Source organism: Pan paniscus, chromosome 9 (genome assembly GCF_029289425.2).
Source record: "Pan paniscus chromosome 9, NHGRI_mPanPan1-v2.0_pri, whole genome shotgun sequence".
Lineage (NCBI taxonomy): Eukaryota > Metazoa > Chordata > Mammalia > Primates > Hominidae > Pan > Pan paniscus.
The window spans coordinates 103,159,899-103,183,482 of NC_073258.2; the positions used below are offsets into that span (position 1 = coordinate 103,159,899).

Genomic DNA, 23,584 nt, shown 5'->3' on the forward strand with positions numbered 1-23,584 from the left:
TGGGAAAATTTCTGTTCAGGTCCTTTGCCCGTTTTCTAACCTGAATTATTTGGGTTTTTTTGTTTGTTTTTGTTTTTTTGCTATTGAGTTGTATAAGTTCCTTAAATATTTTAGATATTAACTCCTTATCAAATGTATAATTTGCAAATATTTTCTCCCATTCTGTAGGTTGCCTTTTTATTTTCTCGATTGTTTCCTTTGCTGAGCAGAAGCTTTTTAGCTTGTTGTAGTCGCAGTTTATTTTTGTTTTGGTTGCCTGTGCTTTTGGTGTCATACCCAAAACATTATTGCCAAGACCAGTGCCAAGGAGCTTTTTAGCCTACGTTTTCTTTAAGGAATTTTATGGTTTCTGGATTTATGTTTAGTTTTTAATCCATTTCTAGTTAATTTTTGTAGGTGGTATAAGATAGAGGTCTGGTTTTATTGTTTTACATAAAAACGGTGTTGGATATCCAGTTTTCCCAACACCATTTGTTAAAGAGACTTATCATTTCAACATTGTGTGTTCTTTGTGCCCTTGTCAAAGATTAATTGATTGTATATGTGGCTTTATTTCTGGGCTCTCTGTTCTGTTGGTGTATGTCTTTGTTTTTATGCTAGTATCATATTGTTTTGATTACTGTAGCTTTGTAATATAGCTTGAAATTAGGAAGTATGATGCCTCCAGTTGTTTTTTTTGTTTGTTTTTTTCTCAAGATTGCTTAGGCTATTCTGGGCCTTAAGTTCCGTACAAATTTTATGATTGGTTTTTCTATTTCTGTGATAAAAAAGTCATTGGAATTTTGGTAGGGATTATATTGAATCTGTAGAATGTTATGGGTAGTATGAACATTTTAACAATATTCTTATAATTTAAGAACACGAGATTGTTTAAAAATTTATTTCTGTCATTTTCAGTTTCCTTTATCAGTGTCATATGTTTTTCATTGTGTTTCTCTTTTACCTCCTTGGTTAAATTTATTCCTAAGTATTTTATTGTTTTGGTGCTGTTGTACATGGGATTACTTTCTTGAGTTCTCTTTCAGATAGTTCATTGTTAGTACTGACTTTTGTAAGTTGGTTTTGTATCTTACAACTTCTGGATGGTTTATTAGTTTTAACTGTTTTTGGTGGCATCTTTAGGGTTTTCTATATATATAAGATTATGTCATCTGCAAACAGAGAGTTTGACTTCTTCCAGTCTGATTTGGATGCCTTTTTCTTTTTCTTGCTTAATTGCTCTGGCTAACCCTTCCAGTATTATATTGAATAGACGTGGCAAGAGTAAGCACCCTTGTCTCGTTCCTCATGTTAGTGGAAAAGCTGAAAGCTTTTTTTTTTTTTTTTTTTTGAGATGGAGTTTTGCTCTGTTGCCCAGGCTAGAATGCAGTGGCGCAATCTGAGCTCACTGCAACCTCCACCTCCCGGGTTCAAGTGATTCTCCTGCCCCAGCCTCCCGAGTAGCTGGGATTACAGGTGCGTGCCACTGCACCCAGCTAATTTTTGTAATTTCTTAGTAGAGATGGCGTTTCACCATGTTGGCCAGGCTGGTCTCCAACTCCTGACCTCGTGATCCACCGGCCTCAGCCTCCCAAATTGCTGGGATTAGAGGCGTGAGCCACTGCACCCGGCCAGCTTTCAGGTTTTCATTATGGAGTATGATGTTAACTGTGCACTTGCCATTTATGGTCCTTATGTTGAGGTATATTCCTTCTATAGCTAAATTGGTGAGAATTTTTATCCTGAAAGGGTGTTGAATTTTGTCAAATGCTTTTTCTGTGTCTGTTGAGATGTTTATATTATTATTATTATTATTAATTTTTTTTTTTTTTTTTGAGATGGAGTGTTGCTCTGTCACCCAGGCTGGAGTGCAGTGATGCAATCTCAGTTCACTGCAACCTCTGCCTCCTGGGTTCAAGTGATTCTCCTGCCTCAGCCTCCCGAGTAGGTGGGACTACAGGTGCATGCCACCACACCCAGCTAATTTTTGTATTTTTGGTAGAGATGGGGTTTCACCAGGCTGGTCTCAAACTCCTGACCTCAGGTGATCCACCCACCTTGGCCTCCCAACTGCTGGGATTACAGGCGTGAGCCACTGCACCTGGCTGGTTATATGATTTTTATCCTTCATTTTGTCAATGTGTGGTATCACGTTTATTGATTTGCATATGTCATACCATCCTTGCATCTCAGGGATAAATCTCACTTGATATATGATTCTTCTAGTATGCTGCTGAATTCGGTTTGCTAGTATTTGTTGAGGATTTTTGCATCTGTGCTCATCAGGGCTATTGGCATGTAATTTTCTTTTCTTGTGTTGTCCTGGTCTGGCTTTGGTATCAGAGTAATGCTTGGCTTCATAAAATGAGTTTGGAAGTATTCCCCCCTCCTCCCTCCTTACTCCCTCTTCCCTCCCTCTTCTTCCTTCTTCCTCCTCCTCCCTTTTCTTTCTTCTTCCTCCTTCTTTCCTCCTCCTCCTCCTCTTCCTTCTTCTCCTCCTCTTCCTTTCTTCTTCTTTCTTCTTCTTGATAGAACTGTGCTATGAGATCATCTGTTCCTGGGCCTTTTCTTTGTCAGAAGAGTTATGACTACTGATTCAATCTCCTTACTAGTTATAAGTCTTTTCAGATCTTCTATTTCTTCCTTATTTTAGTCTTGGTAAATTACAAGTTTCTAGGAATGCATCCATTTCTTCTAGGTTATACAGTTTTTTGGTGAATAATTGTTCATGGTAGTCTCTTATGGTCATTTGCGTTTCTGTGTTATCAATGGTAACATCTCTTGGTTTTGATTTTATTTATTTTCGTCTTCCTTTTTACTAGTCAAACTAAAGCTTTGTTGATTTTACTTATCTTTTCAAAATCCAGCTCTTAGTTTTAGTGATCTTTTCTATTGTTTTTGTAGTCTCTATTTCATGAGATTTTGTTATTTCCTTCTGCTAACTTTTTCTAGTTCCTTTAGATGTAAAATTACGGTGTTTATTTAAGATTTTTTTTAAATATAGGCGATTATTGCTATAAACTTTCCTTTTAGAACTGCATTTGTTCTATACATTTTGCTATGTCGCATTTCAATTTTAATATTTCTTGAGATTTTTTAAAATTTTCTTTTTGATTTCTTCTTTGACCCATTGATTATTCAGGAGTATTTTGTTCAATTTCCACATAGTTGTCAGCTTTCCAACTTTCATTCTGTTATTGATTTCTGGTTATATACCATTGTGGTCTGAAAAGATACTTGATAGGATTTCAGTCTTCCTCAGTTTGTTGAGTCTTGTTTTGTGACCTGCTGCATGATCTACCCTGGATAATTTTTCTTGTGTGCTTAAGAAGAATGTGTATTATCTGCTGTTTGATGGAATGTTCTGTATAAAGGTTGAGTATCCCTAATCCAAAAATCCAAAATCCAAAATGTTCCAAAATTGAAAACTTTTTGAGTACCAACGTGATGCTCAAAGGAAATGCTCTTTGGAACATTTTTGGTTTTGCATTTTTGGATTAGGGATGCTCAGCTGGTAAACATAAGGCAGGTATTCCCAAATCTAAAAAATGTAAAATTCAAAACACTTCTAGTCCCAAGCATTTCAGATAAGGAATATTCAACCTGTATGTTAGGTCCATTAGATCCAATGTATAGTTGAAGTCCAATATTTCCTTACTGATTTTCTGTCTGGATGACCCATCCATTATTGAAAGTAGGATTTTTGAAGTCTTCTACTATTATTGTGTTACTATCTATTAATGTCTTCAGATCTGTTAATATTTTCTCTATTTATTTAGGTGGTCTGATGTTGGGTACATATATATATTTACAGATACTATATCCTCTTGTGGAATTGGCCCCTTTCTCATTATATAATTACTTTCTCTGACTCTTTTTACAATTTTTGATGTAAAGTCTGCCCTATCTGATAAAACTTTAGCTTCCTCTGCTCTCTTTTGGTTTCCATTTGCATGGAATATCTTTTTTCCTATACCCATGCATATGCTTAAAGGTGAATTGAGTCTCTTGTAGACAACCTGTAGCTGAATCTTGTTTTCTTTATCCATTCAGCTGCTCTTTATCTTTTGATAGGAGAATTTGGCCCATTTACATTCAAGGTAACTATTGATGGGTAAAGACTTCTGTCATTTTGTAATTGTTTTCTGATTGTTTGGCAGATTATTTGTTTCTTCCTCTCTTGCTGTCTTCCCTTGTGTTTAGATGATTTTCTGTGGTGGTATGCTTTGATTCCTTTATATCTTTTGTGCATCTACTATTGGTTTCTACTTTGTGGCTATCATGAGGTTTACATAGAACATCTTATAGTTATAGTAGTCTGTTTCAAGCACTAACAACTTAATTTCAATTGCATTAAAAAACTGTACTGTTACTCAGACCCTCCTGCACATATTTTATGTTTTTGATGTCATTATTTGCATTTTATATTGTGTATTCATGAAAAAATTATTGAAGCTATAGTTATTTTTAATACTTTTTTAAAAAACCTGTATTTTAGAATTAAGTAATTTACACATGACCATTACAAATTTAGAATATTCTTAATTTGATTATATATTTATCTTACCAGTGAGTTTCATACTTTCATATGTTTCCATGTTGCTAATTAGTGTCCTTTCATTTCAGCTTGGAGAACTCTTCAGCATTTCTTGTAAGGCACATCCAGTGGTGATAAACTCCCTCAGCTTTTGTTTGTCTGGGACTGTTTATATCTCTTTCATTTCTGAAGGACAGCTTTGCTGGGATACATATTCTTGTCTGGTAGTTTTGTCTTTCAGCACTTTGAATATATCATCCAACTCTCTCCTGGCCTACAAGGTTTTTGCAGAGAAATCCACTTGTGGTCTTATAGGGATTCCCTTGTAGAAGATGAGTTTCTTTTCTGTTACAGTTTTAAAATTCTCTTTCATCTTCTATTTTTGCCAGTTCATTATAATGTGTGTCAGTGAAGTCTTCTTTGGGTTGAATCTTTATGGGGTCCTATGAACTTCCTGTACCTGGATATCTTTCCCTAGATTTATGAAGTTTTCAGCATTTTTTTTTTTAAAATCAGCTTTCTGTCCTTTCTCTCTTTTCCTTCTTGAATTCTCGGGTTTGTTTTTCATTTTCTTGGGTTTTTTTTTTGATGGTGTCTTGTTCTGTCACCCAGGCTGGAGTGCAGTGGCATGATCTCAGCTCACTGCAACCTCCACCTCCCAGGTTCAAGTGATTCTCCTGCCTCAGCCTCCCACATAGCTGGGACTACAGGTGTGCACCACCATGCCCAGCTAATTTTTGTATTTTTAGTAGAGACGGGGTTTTGCCATGTTGGCCAGGCTGGTCTTGAACCCCTGACTTCATGTGATCCACCCGCCTCAACCTCCCAAAGTGCTGGATTACAGGTGTGAGCCATCGTGCCTGGCCTTGAATTCTTAAAATGCAAATATTGTTTTGCTTGATGGTGTCCTATAATTCAGGTAGGCTTTCTCCACTATTCTTTTTTTTTTCTTTTTTTCTCCTCTGACTAGATAATTTCACATGATCTGCCTTTGAGTTCACAGGTTCTTCTGCTTGATCAGGTCTGCTATTGATGCTCTCTGTTGCATTTTTTGTTGTTATGTTCTTCAGCTCCCGAATTTGTTTCTTTTTATTATTCCTATCTCTGTGTTGAATTTCTCATTTGTTTGTGTATATTTTTTTATTTCATTATCTGTGTTCTTTTGTAGCTCACTGAGTTTGCTTGAAACAATTATTTTGAATTCTTTATCTGTTAGTTCATAGATCTCCATTTCTTTGTGGGTGATTACTGGAAAATTACTGTGTTTCTTTGGTAATGTCACGTTTCTTTTTTTTTTTTCTTTCTGTTTCTTGTGGCCTTGTGTTATCTGTGTATTTGATGGACGAATTACTTGTAGACATTACAGATTAGTGTGTTTTTTTTGTTTGTTTTTTTGTTTTTTTTTTTGTGGGCAAAGATCTTTGCCTGTGGGTGAGGGTGAGGGCGCCAGCCAGTAGGTGTGGTGGTTCTGGCTCTGTGGAAGGCCCAGCATTGTGAACTCCATGCAGCTCCATTAGCCCAGATCATTGTCAGTGAGGATTGCAGGTGTCCTCAACATCCAAGGCTGCAGGTATCCATACCAGCAGCAAGGCTTTTTTTGGTCTATAGTGGCAGAGGCTGCTGGGGACCTCTTCATCACTTTTTCTCCCATGGGAGACATTGTGGCCAAGGGGATTCTTCGTGGCACAGGTTCTGGCTTTGGGCTTGTTGTGTTGGTGGAGGTGGCAGCACTGATGTCTCTGATGGCGTGGACACCTGTGGAGCAGCTACAGAGCCAAGGTTTGGAGTGCAAGTGTCTGCAGAAAGACAGCGGGTCTGGGGTTCAGGATGTTGACTAGCCTGCAGCAGTGGTGCTTCTAGTGCCTCAGATGTGGGTGCACATAGAGCAGCCTTTGAGTTGGGTGCGGAGTGCAGGTGTGCAGAGCAGCCAGAGAGCTGGGATCTGGAGAGTGTGTGATTAGAGCAGCCACAGAGCAAAGGTCTTACATGAAGGTACATGTGAAGCAGCTGTGGCTCTGGGGTCTGGGGCATATGTGGGGGTTAGGGGCTGCACTGTCTGGGCAGTGCAAGAGCTGCTTTTTTTCAGGGTGAGGAGTGCAGTAGTGTCTCCCTCTCCAGGGGGTTCACAGCAGCAGTGGGTGCTGGTTACCTTAATGGTGAAAGCTGTCAGTGTCCTCTGCAAAGTAGGCTACTGGGGTCGGCATCAATGAACACTATAGGGTCCTTCACTGTGAAACCTGCAGGAAGTCTGTGGCTATCTTGAGGGTTATTGGAGGTCTCCAGGGACCTGCTCTGGGGAGGAGCCTAGCAGTCTTTGCCACTGAGGACTGTAATGGCACTCACCACATGACTGATACAGGTAGCCCTCACCCCTTGTTCTTAGCCATCTCCAGATGTCTCTGCTAAGCAGATCTCCCAGCAGTCCTTTCTGTGTGGTTATTCTCCTTTTTTTTTTTTTTTTTTTTTCACTTTATTGCTGTAGGCTGATTGGGCTAGTGAGTTCTTCCAGAGCTGTATTTGTGTATAGCTGTCTCTTTGTTGTTTTTTGTGGGTGGAAGAAGGCTGATGTCTCCTAGTCTGCTGTCTTGCTGATGTCACTCTTGCAAACTTTCAGTCTGCGGCTTTTCATTTCTTTAATGTTGTCTTTTGAAGAGCAGATGTTTTCAATTTTGATGATGTCAATTTATCAATTTTATCTTTTGTGGAATATGTTTTTGGTCTTTTGTCTAATAATTCTTTACCCAATGTAAAGACAAATAAAGACAAGGCTTTTTCCTAGAAGTTTTATTGTTTTTGGTTTTATATTTAGGTATATGATCCATTTTTACTATTTTTGCACATAATATGGGCATAGGTCAGTGTTCCTTTTTTTTAACATATGAATATTCTGTTGTATAGTATCATTTATTGAAGAAACAAAAGGAATAGAATAGATATAGATGGTATGTGAACTTCTTGGAACATCTTTGAGAAGCCCTATCAGTTTAAAAACAAATATTTGAGAAACACTGTCATATTATATATAGATAAAAATATTTGATTCCATATTTTTTGGAGGGAAGGTAGTGGATTCTGGCTCAAGTGTAATGGAAGAGTGAACATTGAAGAAAAATGAGCAGTTATTGTATTGTGAAAGATCACATTTTAGGAATACTGAGTTAATAGTATCTGAAACTGTTAAGTAGTTCACTTTAAGCACAAAATAGATTGTGTATAATAGTGTTCTTCAGGAGTCAACTTGTTCCCCTTTGTAGGTGCAGACGCTTTTCTTTTTGTTGTTGTGTTAATGGATTGAATTAGAAAATACCGTAATATATAACACACAGAAAGATGTATATTGTTTTATGATAATTTTGTTCCTGTTAGATATGTATGTGTTCTGGGTTGTGAAGTAAAATGTTTTTACTATGGAGTACAATGAAAGATTTGAAAGCCATTTTCCTAGAATGATCAGGTTATATTTGATATGAAACAATTTTTAAAAATAATTTTCCTCATATGTTTTAGGTGTGAGTTCTTGATACGAATGAAAGGCCAAGAGTTTGTTGATGAGATTCAAGGTAGATATCCTCATCTTCTTGAACAGGTAAATACATTTTTAAAATTAACAACATTGAATTCTGCTTTATAATAACAAAAATATTATTAGGTTGGTATAAAAGTGATCATGATTTTTGCCATTGAAAGTCATGGCCAAAACCGTGATCACTTTTGTACCAACCTATATTAGAAGTTATGCTTATTTCTCTTTTATTAATTGTAGGTACATACTTTCATCCATGTTAATGACATCTTTGGTTTTTACTTTTGTAACCAACTTGATTTTTGAGGGCTTTTTAAAAAAGATTGTTTTTTTGTTTTTACTATTTTGAAAAATCATTTATGCTGCCACTGTACAAATTTGTGATGGGTTTGGAGAAGGATCTTTAGTGTCTCTTTGCTGTTTTCCAGAAAAACAAACAAAAAATAACTTGTTAGGAGCTGAGACCCTTTGAGAGTAACCCAGTTAAAATCTTATTTTCCAAATGAAATGAGAAACCACTGATACATTTTTCTACTTTCCTGAAACTAGAGAAATACTTGATTTCTAATTTGGGATGACATGAAATTTAAGGAAATCTATGTGATTAGGGTAAAAGAAAGCAAAGCAAAGGTCATAAATCACTCAGTTCTCAAAAGAACATATACATTTACTTAAAGTAAGCTTATTTTAGTGTTGTTCTTTTCAGATTGTTGGGGATATCTGCTTTTACCTATTAACTTTTCTCTTGTTTCATAGCTGTTGTCAACTTCAGATACCACTGGAGAAGAAAATGCTGACCCACCAAGTATGTATGAGATAATTTTAAGTATAGAGTGTAAATTTTTATAAGAATTTTAGGAATAGGCTGGGTGCAGTGGCTCATGCCTGTAATCCCAACACTTTGAGAGGCCGAGGTTGACAGATCACCTGAGGTCAGGAGTTCGAGACCAGCCTGGCCAACATAGTAAAACTCCATCTACTAAAAATACAAAAATTAGCCGGGTGTGATGTGCCTGTAGTCTCAGCTACTCGGGAGGCTGAGGCAGGAGAATTGCTTGAACCCAGGAGGTGGAGGTTGCAGTGAACTGAGATTATGCCATTGCACTCCATCCTGGGCAACAGAGCGAAACTCCGTCTCCAAAAAAAAAGGTAGGAATGAAAGTATGTATTTTTTAAAAGAGTTTCTGAAGCCATAGGGAAAAATACTGGGAAGTCAGCTAATAAATATATATATATATAGAGAGAGAGAGAGAGTGTGTGTAATGACACTGTGGAGAACCCTAAAAGTGTACTAGTTTTTGTTCTAGTGCTATACTTATCACTTTTAGTGCTGACCTTCCAACTGGAGAAATGAGACATAAGCAAAAGAAAAACAAAAAATAGTTCAAAGCAATGCCAAATAAGCAGTGCAAATAATAAACCCTCCAGAAAAGAAAAGTTTGCTGTGAGTTAGCATGATTTGGAAAACGTCAATTCACATATGATTCAAGAATTGGACTAGATGTTAGGTATTTAAGTCAGGTATGTTGTATTTCAGTGCAAGGGCAGGAAATAGTACAGCTTTTGATTAGAGCTTAATGTTAGCCACATCTGTCAGTTTATGTAATATACATATGTTATTGTGTCTAAAATGGCTAAGGTAGTAATCCCCTGTTTTATGTGCCAATCACATCTACAAAGGGCCATTCTGTTTGTGGCACAGCATTTCAAGAAAGATTGGCAGATTTGTTAACTGGACCAGAGAAAGGTGACCAAGATGTATGAGTCTTAGAAACCATGGCTCAGGAGGATTGGATGAAGGATTTGGTAGTATTTGACTGGAAAATAGGAAGGAGAGTACTGGAAAATAGGAAGGAGAGTACCTGGGTACATGACAACTATCTCCCGTGTAATGGACCTAGAAAAGATAGATAGCAGTGTGGGCTGTTCTTAAAATTTATAACCACTGCTATTAAGTAGGCTGCCCTGCAGTTCTACCATAGGTCCTAATAAAATAACTTTGTCAATCTTTAAAATGACTGTTTCTTGTTTTCTGTCTTGATAATTTTGTAACACTCTCTTCCCACCTTACTGTCAGTTTATAACCTTGCTTCCCTAAGAAAATAGAATCCAAAAGAGAGCTGCTTTATTGCCTCACCAGCAAAACCACTAGGCTACATAATTTATCCTTGTACTTTTCTTTCTGTTTGTTCATAAAAGATGAATTGTCCTTGCCCTTTTCTAAGGCCATTACTTCTACTTGTCCTCTGTATTCCATCCCCTACTGTCAACTTAAGAAGGTTACTTTGGCAGTGACATACCCTTTCTCTCGAGTCTTCAATTTTTCCACCTCTCCTGAATCACTCATGTTAGCATATAAACATAATGTACTTTTGCTAATCCTAGGAAAATTTCCATGAATGAATGTCCCCATTCAGCTATTACCTTATTACTCTGCTTCCCTTTACAACAAAATACCTAGGAAGATTTATCTATGCTTAACTCTGTTTTACTTCCTCACCTTTCATTCTTTCACTTGTTCTGCTAGAAACTGTTCTTGTCATGGTAACCAGGGACTGCCGTGTTAGCAAATCCACTACTTGACCTGTTAATTAGCATTTGATAATCACTGGGTGCTTTGTCTTTGTTTTTTCTTTTTTTGAAACAAGGTCTCACTTTGTCACCCAGGCTGTAGTGTGGTTAGGTGCCATCATGGCTCACTGCAGCCTTAACTTCCCTGGCTCAGGTGATTCTCTCACCTCAGCCTCCCGAGTAGCTGGGACTACAGGCATGCACCATCACATTCAGCTAAGTGTGTGTGTATGTGTGTGTGTGTGTGTGTGTGTGTGTGTGTGTGTGTGTGTGTGTGTGTTTGTAGATACAGGGTTTCACCATGTTGCCCAGGCTGGTCTCAAACTCTTGAGCTTAAGCAATCTGCCTGCCTCGGCCTCCCATAGTGCTGGGATTACAGGCATGAGCCACTGCATTTGGCCTCATCTTTCTTAAGACACATTTTTTGCTTGACTTATCAGACCCCATACTCTTGGTTTTCTATTTCCCTGGTTGGTCCCGAACAATTTCCTTTGTTGGCTGCTCCTTTTTCAAACTTCAAAATGTTGGAGTACCCCTCATAGCTCAGCTTAAATTTATTTCTCCATTTCCTGAGCCCCAAGCTGGAATGTCCAGCTAACTGTTTAAATCTCTACTTGGCTGTAACAGACATTGTAGAGTTAATATGACCAAACCAGAAATTTTCTTCCCCATTCTTCATCCCTCAGATTTGTTCCTTCTTTGGTCTTCCCCATCTCAGTTAATGGTACTCATTTCCCAGCATTAAAAGTTGGCTCAAGTTAGGCATCATCTCTGATTCCTCTCCTTCCTTTAGTTTGTATATTTAATCTATCAGAAGTCTTTTCATTTCTGTCTTCATAACATATGCCAAATCTGACTACATCTTACCATCTCCACCACGGTTTTTTTTTTTTTTTTTGAGTTGGAGTCTTGCTCTGTCGCCCAGGCTGGAGTGCAGTGGCACGATTTTGGCTCACTGGAAGCTCCACCCGCCGGGTTCACGCCATTCTCTTGCCTCAGCCTCCCAGGTAGCTGGGACTACAGGCGCCCACCACCACACCCGGCTAATTTTTTGTATTTTTTTTTAGTAGAGATGGGGTTTCACTGGATTAGCCAGGATGGTCTCGATCTCCTCACCTCATGATCCGCCCACCTTGGCTCCCAAAGTGCTGGGATTACAGGCGTGAGCCACCACGCCCGACCCTCCACCACTATTAACCTAATCCAAACTACCGTCATCTGTGTCTAACATCCTAACAAGTTTTCCTGATTCTGGTTTACCCCATTAAAGTACATCTCCACCGAGCTGCCAGAGTCATCTTATGAAAACACAAGTCAAGTTTTATCAGTTGCATGCTTGAAACACTCCTAGAATATTCTACCAAACTTAGAATAAAATATAAACTCTTAGGAAGCCTCTGCTTATCTGGGCATTGTCCTCCTTTTTTTACCTTCTACCACCTTCTTTCTGTTTCTTGATCATGTCAAGCTTTTCCCTCAATTTAAAGTTTTTACACTTGCTATTCTCTTTGCTTAGAAGACTTCTTTGAGATATTTCCATAGCTCACTCCTTTTTCCCCCCAGTATTAATAATTTTACATGTAATAGATGTATACATTCTTCATAAGGGAAAGAAAACTAAATGCTGTAGGCAATGCCAAATTCCCCTCTGATGCTTACATACAGTTCTGTTTCTAACTTCTAATACCCAGAGCTCAGTAGCATGGGCTAGGTATATACCAGTTTAGTTTGTTTGTATATTTTTAAATTTTTTCACAGTAGTGCAGCGTATATTGCATTTTATTTATCCATTCCCTATTGAGAGCTATTCCTGTTATTTTCTGTTTTTTTTTCCTGCTGTAAATATTGCTGTAATGATCCTCTAATGTGTCTCTTATCTTGAACGTTAAGTATTTCCTCAAGGCATGTGCTTAAAAATGAAATAGAGCTCATTCCTTGTTATTTAAATCTTTGTTCTGGTGCCATTTCTTCGGACACGGATTCCACGCGTGTTTGAACAAGAGGGGACATTGTTGACATTGTATATTTATTATAAGTTTCCAGAAGATGGCAGTAGTATCTTGAAGAATTATGTCTTTTTGTATTTTTTCATAAAAGTATCATATGGGCTAGCATTGACTCTTAGCAGAAAATGCTTCCCTGACTACCCTATCTAAAATGACTTCCTGCTTCCTGGTTTCTTTTAATGACCTTACACTACTTTTTTCTTCAGAGCATCTGTCACTGTCTAAAATCATATTGCCTTAATTACTTCTGAAGCCATACTTTTTCACTACATCTTCTGGGTGAACTGATCTTCTATTTTACTATACTTCCCATTTTTGTTTATGTTATTCTCTCTACCTCAGCAATCCACTTGTCTAGACCCCGTCCATCCTTCAAGTCCAAACTCTAATGCGCCACTTTTCCATGAAGTATTTGTGATTTCCCCCCACTTTCCTGGCTGGAGAAGATTATTTCTCACTTCTAAGTTCGTATAGCATATTGGTTTCCAGAAATGACTATACATCAGAATCATTTGGGAAATATTCAAAAGATACAGATTCCTAATTCTTATCCTTAGAGAATCTTTCATTAAGTAGGTCTAGGATGTAGCCAGAGAGGTGGGTTTTGTAAAAAGTATAGCATATTAATTGTATTCTCATTTGACCATTATGAAGTTCAAACTTTTATTGGAGTTATAGGTAATCGATGCATATAGCTCATCTCCTTTACCAGAATATGAGAGTAAAGGATGAATAAAGATTGTGCCATGATACTTTTTTCCATAGGTTTATGTTTGTGGAATTTAATATTAGCATGTTTCTTTTCAAATAGTTATTCATTTTGGACCTGGAGAAAGTTCTTCAGAAGATGCTGTCATGATGAATACACCTGTGGTTAAATCTGCCTTGGAAATGGGCTTTAATAGAGACCTGGTGAAACAAACAGTTCAAAGTAAAATCCTGACAACTGGAGAGAACTATAAAACAGTTAATGATATTGTGTCAGCACTTCTTAATGCTGAAGATGAAAAAAGAGAAGAGGAGAAGGAAAAACAAGCTGAAGAAATGGCATCAGGTATTTGGGGATGTTAGTCACCTGCATTATTTCTCAGTGGAGCTCTTAGGACTGTCTCACATGTTACAGGACAACATGCTTGTTTCACATCCACTAACTGCTGGTAGCAGTCCTCCAGTCATTTCGAAACCATCCCTCCTTTTCTACCCCTTTCAATTGCTTCTAGTTGAGAACCATTGACTGCAGCTTTTTTCTATACATTTATTTTCGGATGAGGTTCTCTGATTTATGCCAATCAGAGAATTTTAGCATAATAAGCTCTTTCTTGAGCTGTATTCCATTTCTTTCTCATACATAACAAATTTAAATTGTTTTGAAAAAGCAAGATGTTAAAGTTGGATGCAGGTCTTTTTTCAACCTGTTTTTTTTTTTAAGTTTCTGCAAATCATATTTTTAATAGGATACTTTACTCCCTAATCCTTGCTAAGTGATCCTCATACACAAAATAGAACTTACAATGAAATTCTGGGGCTTGATGAGAGCCACCTGCCCAATCCAAGGATAACAGGAAAACTGATTTTTGTATTCGTCCAGATAGTATTAAGTCTCGGCCTCTCAAAACAAGTATTTTGAGTAATCATTTATTCCTTCAATAAATATTTATTGAGCATGAGCACCAGTGCCAAATACTGTGCCTAATCACAGTGGTTGCTGTCAAGGAGTATATACACTAGCTGGCGAGACTAGTGTGCAAAAGACAGGGTTAAAGGGCCAGCAGAGAGGCGAAGGTTGCATATGTATTGGAGTATTGGGTTGGAAGATGTTTTCTTTTTAAGCTTGTAAGTAAAGACAGGAATAACTTAAGAGTACCTTATTGCATGACCATGTAGCAAAATATTTAAAGTCTAGATTTCTACATTGAAACAGATTTGTGTTTAAATTCTAGCTCCAGGCTGGGCGCGGTGGCACATGCCTGTAATCCCAGCACTTTGGGAGGCCAAGACGGGCGGATCACAAGGTCAGGAAATTGAGACCATCCTGGCTAACACGATGAAACCCCGTCTTGACTAAAAATACAAAAAATTAGCCGGGCGTGGTGGCGGATGCCTGTAGTCCCAGCTATTCGGGAGGCTGAGGCAGGAGAATGGCGTGAACCCGGGAGGCAGAGCTTGCAGTGAGCCGAGATCGTGCCCCTGCACTCCAGCCTGGGTGACAGAGCCAGACTCCATCTCAAAAAAAAAATTCCAGTTCTATCAGTTACTAGCTTGGCTATTTATTCAACCAGACATCGGCTTTCTCATCTGTAAAATGGGGATAATGATAGTATGACTCCCATAGGGTTGCTGTAGGAATTAAATGAGATATTGCAAATAAAACACTTTAACACAGCTCCTAGCACGTCAATTTTTTTTTTTTTTAAGCATTAGGTAGATTGACTTGGGAAGTGGGAGGGACTTGGTGAAAGAAAGGGCCTGAGAAAAGTCAATTTAAGGATTGTTAAGTAGTAATGAAATCCAGCTAAGGTTATATGAAATCACTGTCACCTTAGATTTATGACTTTCTCATACTCTGTATGGGTTGGAAAATAGTATTGAATTACAGATTTGGCAGTGTTAATAGGGGAAAGGCCAAGTAAGGAATACGGAAGATGAGTTAAGGGTGCTAATATAGAGAACTTTATTGAAATACCTGACTGCTACCTAAATTAGAATAGGAGGTTTGAAGCAAAGCCAGGAGATAGCTCTTGTGCAAGTAGAATTGGGAATGACATGGAGATCTTGAAAAGGTGAAGAACAAATTTGTTAGCAGTGAGAGGAATTATTTAGGTAGAAGAAAAAGTTGTCACAGAATGGAATTTTATAGTTTTGAGATTAATAGAGCAGTTCACTTCTAGAGAGATGTAAAAGGGGAAAGAAGATAGACTTCTGTTTTTATAATTTATTTCTCATTAAACTGGTACTTTGTAGAGATGTACTTTTTAAATTTTTTTGAAAGTCTGAAAATAGACAATTAAATTTTATAATGATTCAGATCCCAAAAGAAGGAACTACCATATTCCATAAATATAAATTAACTATGGAGTTTTATGTGATGCGATATTAAAGGAAAAACATTGGCTTTTTAAAAAAAGGTCAGGCTTGATTCTTAGGTAGTTTTTTTTAATTGCTATAAACATAGACATTTATAAAATAATAATGGTAGTTAACTATGTACCACATATTGTGCCAGATGCTTTACATGTATTATTCAATCCTTACAACTTTGAGGAAGGTACCGTTATGTATATTTTACAGATGAGGAAACTGAGGTGTATGGGGAAGGATGAGGACACATAGCTAGTGAGTGGGCCTAGCCAACACTGGAACCTAGGTCTGTTTTGACTTGGCAACTCAAACCCTACAATACCACGTCTTAAGTATGGGGTGTTGAAAAGAACACTGGTCTAGGATGCCTGGTTCTGCAGCTTATTCTTTCTTGTGATCTTAGGCCACTCATTCTTTTCTGAGTCTTTTTTCTCCCTATGTAAAAATGAGAGGCAGTAATACTCGCCTTGTTTAATTGACAGGATCACTGTATCAAATGAGACAAATTACTATGAAAGTGCTTACAAAAGTAAAATGATATAATGGAAATATAAGAGTAGTATTATATATGGTGGGGGGAATTTTTACTGTCTTCTACAAATCTCTTGCAACAAAATAAAGTAAAAGTGGAGTTCTAGGACATGTAAATATATAGACTTAAAAATTAAACAGAGACTTCCTCTGGAAGTTTTCCAAACAGCAAACTTACAAATGCAAACAAGTTACTTTGTTCTTTTTTGAACTTTATTTAGTGCCTAAATTGTTTGTAGGGTTGGTTATTAGTGACTATATGAGTATAGTTAAAGGAGTTTAAAATCTAATGGATTTCTTTTTCTTTTTTTAATGAAGATGATTTGTCATTAATTCGGAAGAACAGAATGGCTCTCTTTCAACAATTGACGTGTGTGCTTCCTATCCTGGATAATCTTTTAAAGGCCAATGTAATTAATAAACAGGAACATGATATTATTAAACAAAAAACACAGATACCTTTACAAGCGAGAGAACTGATTGATACCATTTTGGTTAAAGGAAATGCTGCGGCCAACATCTTCAAAAACTGTCTAAAAGAAATTGACTCTACATTGTATAAGAACTTATTTGGTGAGTTTGTTGGGAAAATTATTTTAGAAATTCTTAGGACTGGCCAGATGCGGTGGCTCAGTTTTGTATTTAGTAGAGTGATGGTTTTTATGTTTTCTTTCCTCAGTGGATAAGAATATGAAGTATATTCCAACAGAAGATGTTTCAGGTAAAACAAAGATTTAAAACCAACATGAACTATTACCCTTTTTTTTAATGAAGTGGAAACAATTTCACTAAAGTTATTTTTTGTTATTAGGTCTGTCACTGGAAGAACAATTGAGGAGGTTGCAAGAAGAACGAACTTGTAAAGTGTGTATGGACAAAGAAGTTTCTGTTGTATTTATTCCTTGTGGTCATCTGGTAGTATGCCAGGAATGTGCCCCTTCTCTAAGAAAGTGCCCTATTTGCAGGGGTATAATCAAGGGTACTGTTCGTACATTTCTCTCTTAAAGAAAAATAGTGTATATTTTAACCTGCATAAAAAGGTCTTTAAAATATTGTTGAACACTTGAAGCCATCTAAAGTAAAAAGGGAATTATGAGTTTTTCAATTAGTAACATTCATATTCTAGTCTGCTTTGGTACTAATAATCTTGTTTCTGAAAAGATGGTATCATATATTTAATCTTAATCTGTTTATTTACAAGGGAAGATTTATGTTTGGTGAACTATATTAGTATGTATGTGTGGACCTAAGGGAGTAGTGTCACTGCTTGTTATGCATCATTTCAGGAGTTACTGGATTTGTTGTTCTTTCAGAAAGCTTTGAATACTAAATTATAGTGTAGAAAAGAACTGGAAACCAGGAACTCTGGAGTTCATCAGAGTTATGGTGCCGAATTGTCTTTGGTGCTTTTCACTTGTGTTTTAAAATAAGGATTTTTCTCTTATTTCTCCCTCTAGTTTGTGAGAAACATCTCAATAAAGTGCTTTAAAAAGATTGTGTTACCAGAATATTTTTTCTTTCCTGATTTAAAAAGTAATTTTCATGTGTCTTCCTTGTACTCAAATGCCAGCTATTAAGTAAAAAATTGCATTCATGAGAAATTATTAAATGTTGTTAAAATAATGTTATCTGTGAAATTTCTTTAGATGACAGTCTCTTGTTGCTTTGTATGTTATAGATACAATGTTGGATGAAAAATGAATCCAACATTAATTTCAGAAAACTCTTAAATTAGATAAATAGGCATTATTTTCAGACAGTAGTGTAATTGCTTTGTTGCATAGGTGTTGATGGGGTGAGGAGGCATACAGGCAATGAATGGTTAGTACCTCCTTTCTGGGTCCAGTCATATTTGACCTTTCTTAGATCTCACTCTGTGGCAGACTTCTGAAGCCAGGTAGATAAGGAAGTCTAATAGTAAAAACTCTCCATTTTTCTTCTCACCTCACAACTCTTTTGGATTCCTTTAGAGAACACATGGGAAGAGTGAGTAAGAATTTCTGTGTCCCCCAGTCTCTTCTCTTGCCTTTGTTTCCATCCTGATATGCTGATACATGTATGTAAGTCCAAATGCATATACCTAGGTTCAAGACCTCATGAGAGAAACTCTCTCCGGCCATTATGGAGGGAATATAAAGAGGGAATTCTTTCCCCCCGTCAAATTCAGTAGACTCAGAACAATGTTAAAACGTTAACTTTTCTCTGCTTCTCATCCTGGACTTGTGATTGCTAAAGGGATAATTAGCTCCCTCAAGGAATCAAATTAGAAGTCCTTTAGTCAGAACAGCCCAATATGTCTTAAGTCATAAAACTAATCCGCCTTGTTGTCACAGGATACTATTACATCTTTTTAAAAACTATTCTCTTTTTTCTTATTTTGCTTATAATAGCTACTCTATCAAGGATCCCATTTGCCAGATACAGTGCTAAATGCGTTAAACAATTGAGATGTGCTGTAGTTTCAGTTGTGTTCCCCGCAGATTTGTATGTTGAAGTCCTAATTGCCAGTACCTCAGAATGTACCTGTATTTGGAAATAGGGCTGTTAAAAGAGGCAAATAAGGTAAAATGAGATGATATAGTTGACTGCTAATCAACATGATTGGTGTTCTCTAAGAAGAGGGGATTAGGATACAGATGCACAGAGGAGTGACTATGTGAAGACACCCGAGGAAGAGGCCTCAGAAGAATCCAAACCTGCCAACACCTTGATCTTGGACTTCTAGCTTCCAGAACTGTAAGAAAATAAATTTCTGTTGTTTAAGCCACCCAGTCATTGGTACTTTGTTGTGGCAGCCTTAGCCAAGTAATACAAACTGCCGTTAATAGATACTTTAAAGCACATCGGCTCTGAGCCTTTCAGCAATTTTGCAAAGTAAGATTTGAACACAGATCTGCCTGGCTCCTTAGCTTGTGCTTTTTTAACAAACTGTCCTAATAAGCTATACTTACATTTTTAAAAGTTAACATGGGCTGCCATCTAGTATAACTGTAGCAACTTATGATTTTCATCTATTTATAAAAGGGTTATCTTATTTGGCTTTATTCAGCTAGTCAGTTTAAAGACTTCTGTGTTTTTCACATTCAGTAAAAATAATGCAAAAAATATAACTAAACATAGTGTAATTTATACTTTATCTGCTTGCAAAATTCTCACATGGACCTGGATTTGAGATTAGGGTTTTAGTCTCTTATCTTTTTTGCCCTCTTAATGATGATAATCAGTGTTCCCAGCAGGTGCTCATTATGTTGAGCAGACAGATGAATGTCAGATGCTTTGTTAGGTTTTTTATTGCCTTCCATAATCCTTAAAACCGTAGGAAACATGTTATCTCCTTTTTATAATACAAATGTGGAAATTGAGGCCCAGTGAAACCATGTAATTTGCTAGAGATAACAAGTGGTAGAGTGTGAATTGTATACAGTCCAGGTGGAAGTGGCTCCAGAACATTTACATTTTTTTTTTTAAATCTCTTGCTAAACCATACTTCGGTTTTTGTTTGTTTGTTTTTGAGATGGAGTCTCATTCTTGTTGCCCAGGCTGGAGTGCAATGATACAATCTCACCTCACTGCAACCTCCGCCTCCTGGGTACAAGTGATTCTCCTGCCTCAGCCTCCTGAGTAGCTGGGATTATAGGCACCCGTCACCACGCCTGGCTAATATTTTTAGTAGAGACGGGGTTTCACCATGTTGGCCAGACTGGTCTCAAACCCCTGACCTCAGGTGATCCACCCACCTCTGCCTCCCAAAGTGCTGGGATTACAGGTGTGAGCCACCGCATCCAGCCCATACTTTAGTTTTCTACATTCTTAACTTGTGTTTGGATCTCTTTCTTCCCTGTCTTAACCTAAATGGGAGGAATTGTATGATTATTAGTTAGGCTTCTCCTTTGTTTCCCACATCTTTTCTTAAAAGAGCACAAGTACCAGAGCTGAATAGTTTGCTCTTCTCAACACTAGCAACCTAAGAGACTCATTGCTTGTTGACTGCCATTCCATAAGTCAAAGGACAACGAATGGTCAGCTTTAAAGACACACCTAAATTTTTTCTAGAGGTGTAACATTTCAATGAGTATCCCCTACTATATGTAAAAGAAACCTATCAGTAGATAGCAGTTCTTTCAACCCTTTTGGGTGCTCTGAAAAAATTAAAAGTAGAACTGAGATGCTGGCGGGACACAGTGGCTCACGCCTGTAATCCCAACACTTCGGGAGGTCGAGGCAGGCTGATCACTTGAGGTCAGGAGTTCAAGACCAGCCTGGCCAATGTGGTGAAACCCCATCTCTACTAAAAATACAAAAATTAGCCGGGCGTGGTGGCGGGCGCCCGTAATCCCAGCTACTCCGGAGGCTGAAGCAGGAGAATTGTTTGAACGTGGGAGGCAACAACAAAACAGAAGTAAGATGCTATTTGCTATTTTCACTGTGCTGACATTTGCAATGATTGGTGCAGACACAATGGTGGTCAGTGGACCAGCATTTAAGAACCACTGGTGTGTGTGAAAACCATTAGACTGATTAAAAGAACAAAAAATGAATCTAAGAAGCATTGTATTAAGGGAGAATACTTAGTCTTATCTGTTAGGTTTTCTTCAACATAGAAGGAACTCTTTTTTCCCTTGCGCTTATCGTCTTGGTGCTTTTGGGAGAGAAGCATGGATATGCCCAGTAGCTCAATCCCTTCTTTCTTCTTTCTCTTTGGGAGGCAGCTTGTCTGAAGAGAGCATACTCTGTCCTTCTGTGATGTTGGCGTCACAGGGGCCTGTCTTAGTTGTTGAGTGTTGCCAGTGACTGGTAAAGTTTGTTTCCTTCTAGCATTCATATTAGGAAATCTACACGAAAGCATCATCCTTTAGATCTTTTATCAATGATAAACATGATGTTTTCATTGTCACGTGATGACTCCTTTTATTGGTTCTAAACTTGCCTAAAAGGGATGTTATTTATTGAGCCCCACAAGTCCATAATAGATTCTTTTGCCTACTTGGTCCGTTGGGATATGCGTGATTATTCAGGGGAAGAAGATTTAGATAGCTTAGTAGAAATGGAAAGACTATGGTAATAATTGATTATTGTGTTAGGTCCTGTTATCTTTCTGGTATGGTGTCCAGATAGGCTTTAACCATCGAGTCCTTGGAGCTTTTAAGCCTTAGCAGCTCTGATAATGAAGGGTAATAGGTAAAGAGCCCTGAATTTCAAATCCAAAGACTTTGCCTCTAAGTCTAATTCTGCCGTTTAATGAGGTCTTCGGCAAGCCCTTTACAACTGTTTCTGGTCCTCAGCTTTTCTGTGAGGGTGAATTTCTGTCCTTCTTATTCCTCACAGGGCTGTAGTAGGGTCTAATGTAGAGCTGCACATGACTTCTGTGTTCTTCATTAGTGGGCTCTGCTAAAGACAGTGTCATAGGTCTGATTCCCAAGTAGCAAGCATCCTGTTTCATATCAGACCTGGATAGACTGAGTCATAGCGTTGTGTTCCAATCAGTTTTTTTTTTGTTTTGTTTTAAGGCAAGGTAAATACTTTAGAATAGATATTTGTTGTAAAAGTTTCAAACAATCAGTATATAAGGTAAAATGTTTGAATCCCCTTTAATTTCTCCCTACTAGTACTTTCAGTCCCCTCCCTGGTAGTAATCACTGTTAAATTTGGCATGTATTCAGTGTGTGGGGGTGTGTATATACACACATGCCTACATACATATGGTTATAGAAATGTTCTTAAGGTTACTTTTTCACTCAGTAGTAGGTCTTGAATATCTTTATTTTTCCATGACAGTAAGCAAATACCGAATTATTTTTCTGTCAATATAGAAGTCATAATTTCAGCTTCAAAGCTACATGGACACTAAGATATTTTCTCTGTCCTATTTGATAATATAAAATCTCTTTATAGTATTTCTGACAAGTACATGTACAACCTCTGTTTCAGACAGAATTCATTACTTCTTAAAGAAAAGTATCCATTTTTGAGGCTATTTTGGTTGTTAGAGTAGTTCGTAGTATAGCACAATTCAGGATATTGGAAAATATTTTACACACACAGGTGAAAAAACAGGATCAGGTCTAGAGATTAGTGATAGGTTTGGCAAAGTAAAGGCACAGAGGTGCAAAAGAGCAAGCATTGTCAGAGAACAGGGAGTTGTCCTATGAATTAAAGCATACTACTCTTGTTTTACTGAGGCTTGGAGATATTTTAATCCAAAGTAGGAAATAAGTACCATAAGAGAGGTTCAGATAAAGTGCTATGGGGACTGTTTTAAAAAGAATTTCAGATGAAATAGCATCTCAATTGGGTATTGATTAAATAGGGTTAAAATATGCAAAGTTGGAGAATGGAGTTATAGGGAAGTATTTTCCAGGAAGAGGGAAAAACGAAGAAAGACAAAAATGCCTGAATCATTTTTGCAAAAAGTAGTTGTAGGGTCGATGAAGGTGAATAATGGGAAACAAGGTTGGGAAGATAGGATGGGGACCACGCTTAAGAGGACTACAAATTATGGGTTTTGCTATCTAGACTTCTTTAGGTAAAGAAGAGCTGTAGGTTTTTAAGCAGAGGAGTTATATGATTTTAGGTATTATTCACAAAGAACAATGTAGTGGCAGAATTGGATTTCCATATAAAAGGGGTTTGGGAAGGCAAGTTGTTTAGGCTTGAAGCCACATTCATAAAGCACCATTAGTATTTTGTTGAAGATTTTTGCATCTGTATTTGTAACGGATATTGGTTTCTAGTTTTTTGTGGTATGTTTGTCTAGATTTGGTATCAGGGTAATACTGGTCTCATAGAATGAGTTAGGAAGTGTTCCTTATCAGCTGATTTTTTTCCTTTTATATACCCTTGGGTGCAGAGAACTGGAGGTTCCTGGAAATTCCATTCCTGATCCCACAGCAGAGAAACAGGATAGAACAACATGTCCTGAGAGACCTTTTGATACATGCCTTCCTCTCAACTTTTTGAAGCAGCAGCACTAGCAGCAGAGAGCAAGGAATAGAAGAAAAATAGAAAACGAACAGGTTTGAAGCATGGTAAAAGTTCTGTGTAAAAGAGGTGGCACTTTACCTGGTTCTTAAAAAAATTTTTTAAAAGTGATTATGATTAATGTTTTAATAGAAAGGGGAAAAGTCTTTGAGTAGCTGGGAGGTGATAAATCTAGATATTTTTGCACAGAAAGGCCATCTTTTCCTGAGATGAGAAGGAAGAGGGTTAGGATGTGAAACAGGAAAAGTTCCCTTGTCCCCCTTGCAGAGCATGCGATGAGGGTGACTCGCTTCTTCAGTGCCCCGCTGCTCAAACCTCTAGGGGAGCATACCAATGGGCAGGCTGTGGGGCTCTGACCCTATGGCAGTGTCTAGGGGTGAA

At 37.6% G+C, this 23,584-nt stretch overlaps 1 protein-coding gene across 2 annotated transcripts in view; it reads left to right on the forward strand.

Moving 5' to 3' along the window:
* The window catches only part of BIRC2 (baculoviral IAP repeat containing 2), a 29,556-nt gene extending 11,837 nt beyond the window's left edge, over nucleotides 1-17,719 (forward strand). The window contains exons 4-10 of one of the 2 annotated variants that reach the window (XM_034933595.3): nucleotides 8,024-8,102; nucleotides 8,796-8,844; nucleotides 13,428-13,670; nucleotides 14,557-14,628; nucleotides 16,544-16,798; nucleotides 16,905-16,946; nucleotides 17,037-17,719. In XM_034933595.3, the coding sequence (XP_034789486.3) occupies nucleotides 8,024-8,102; nucleotides 8,796-8,844; nucleotides 13,428-13,670; nucleotides 14,557-14,628; nucleotides 16,544-16,798; nucleotides 16,905-16,946; nucleotides 17,037-17,230 (934 nt within the window). In that variant the 3' untranslated portion in view covers nucleotides 17,231-17,719. The remainder of the gene's footprint in view (nucleotides 1-8,023; nucleotides 8,103-8,795; nucleotides 8,845-13,427; nucleotides 13,671-14,556; nucleotides 14,629-16,543; nucleotides 16,799-16,904; nucleotides 16,947-17,036) is intronic. The other variant, XM_003828385.5, reaches the window with a different exon arrangement.
* Nucleotides 17,720-23,584: the final 5,865 nt, after the last annotated feature.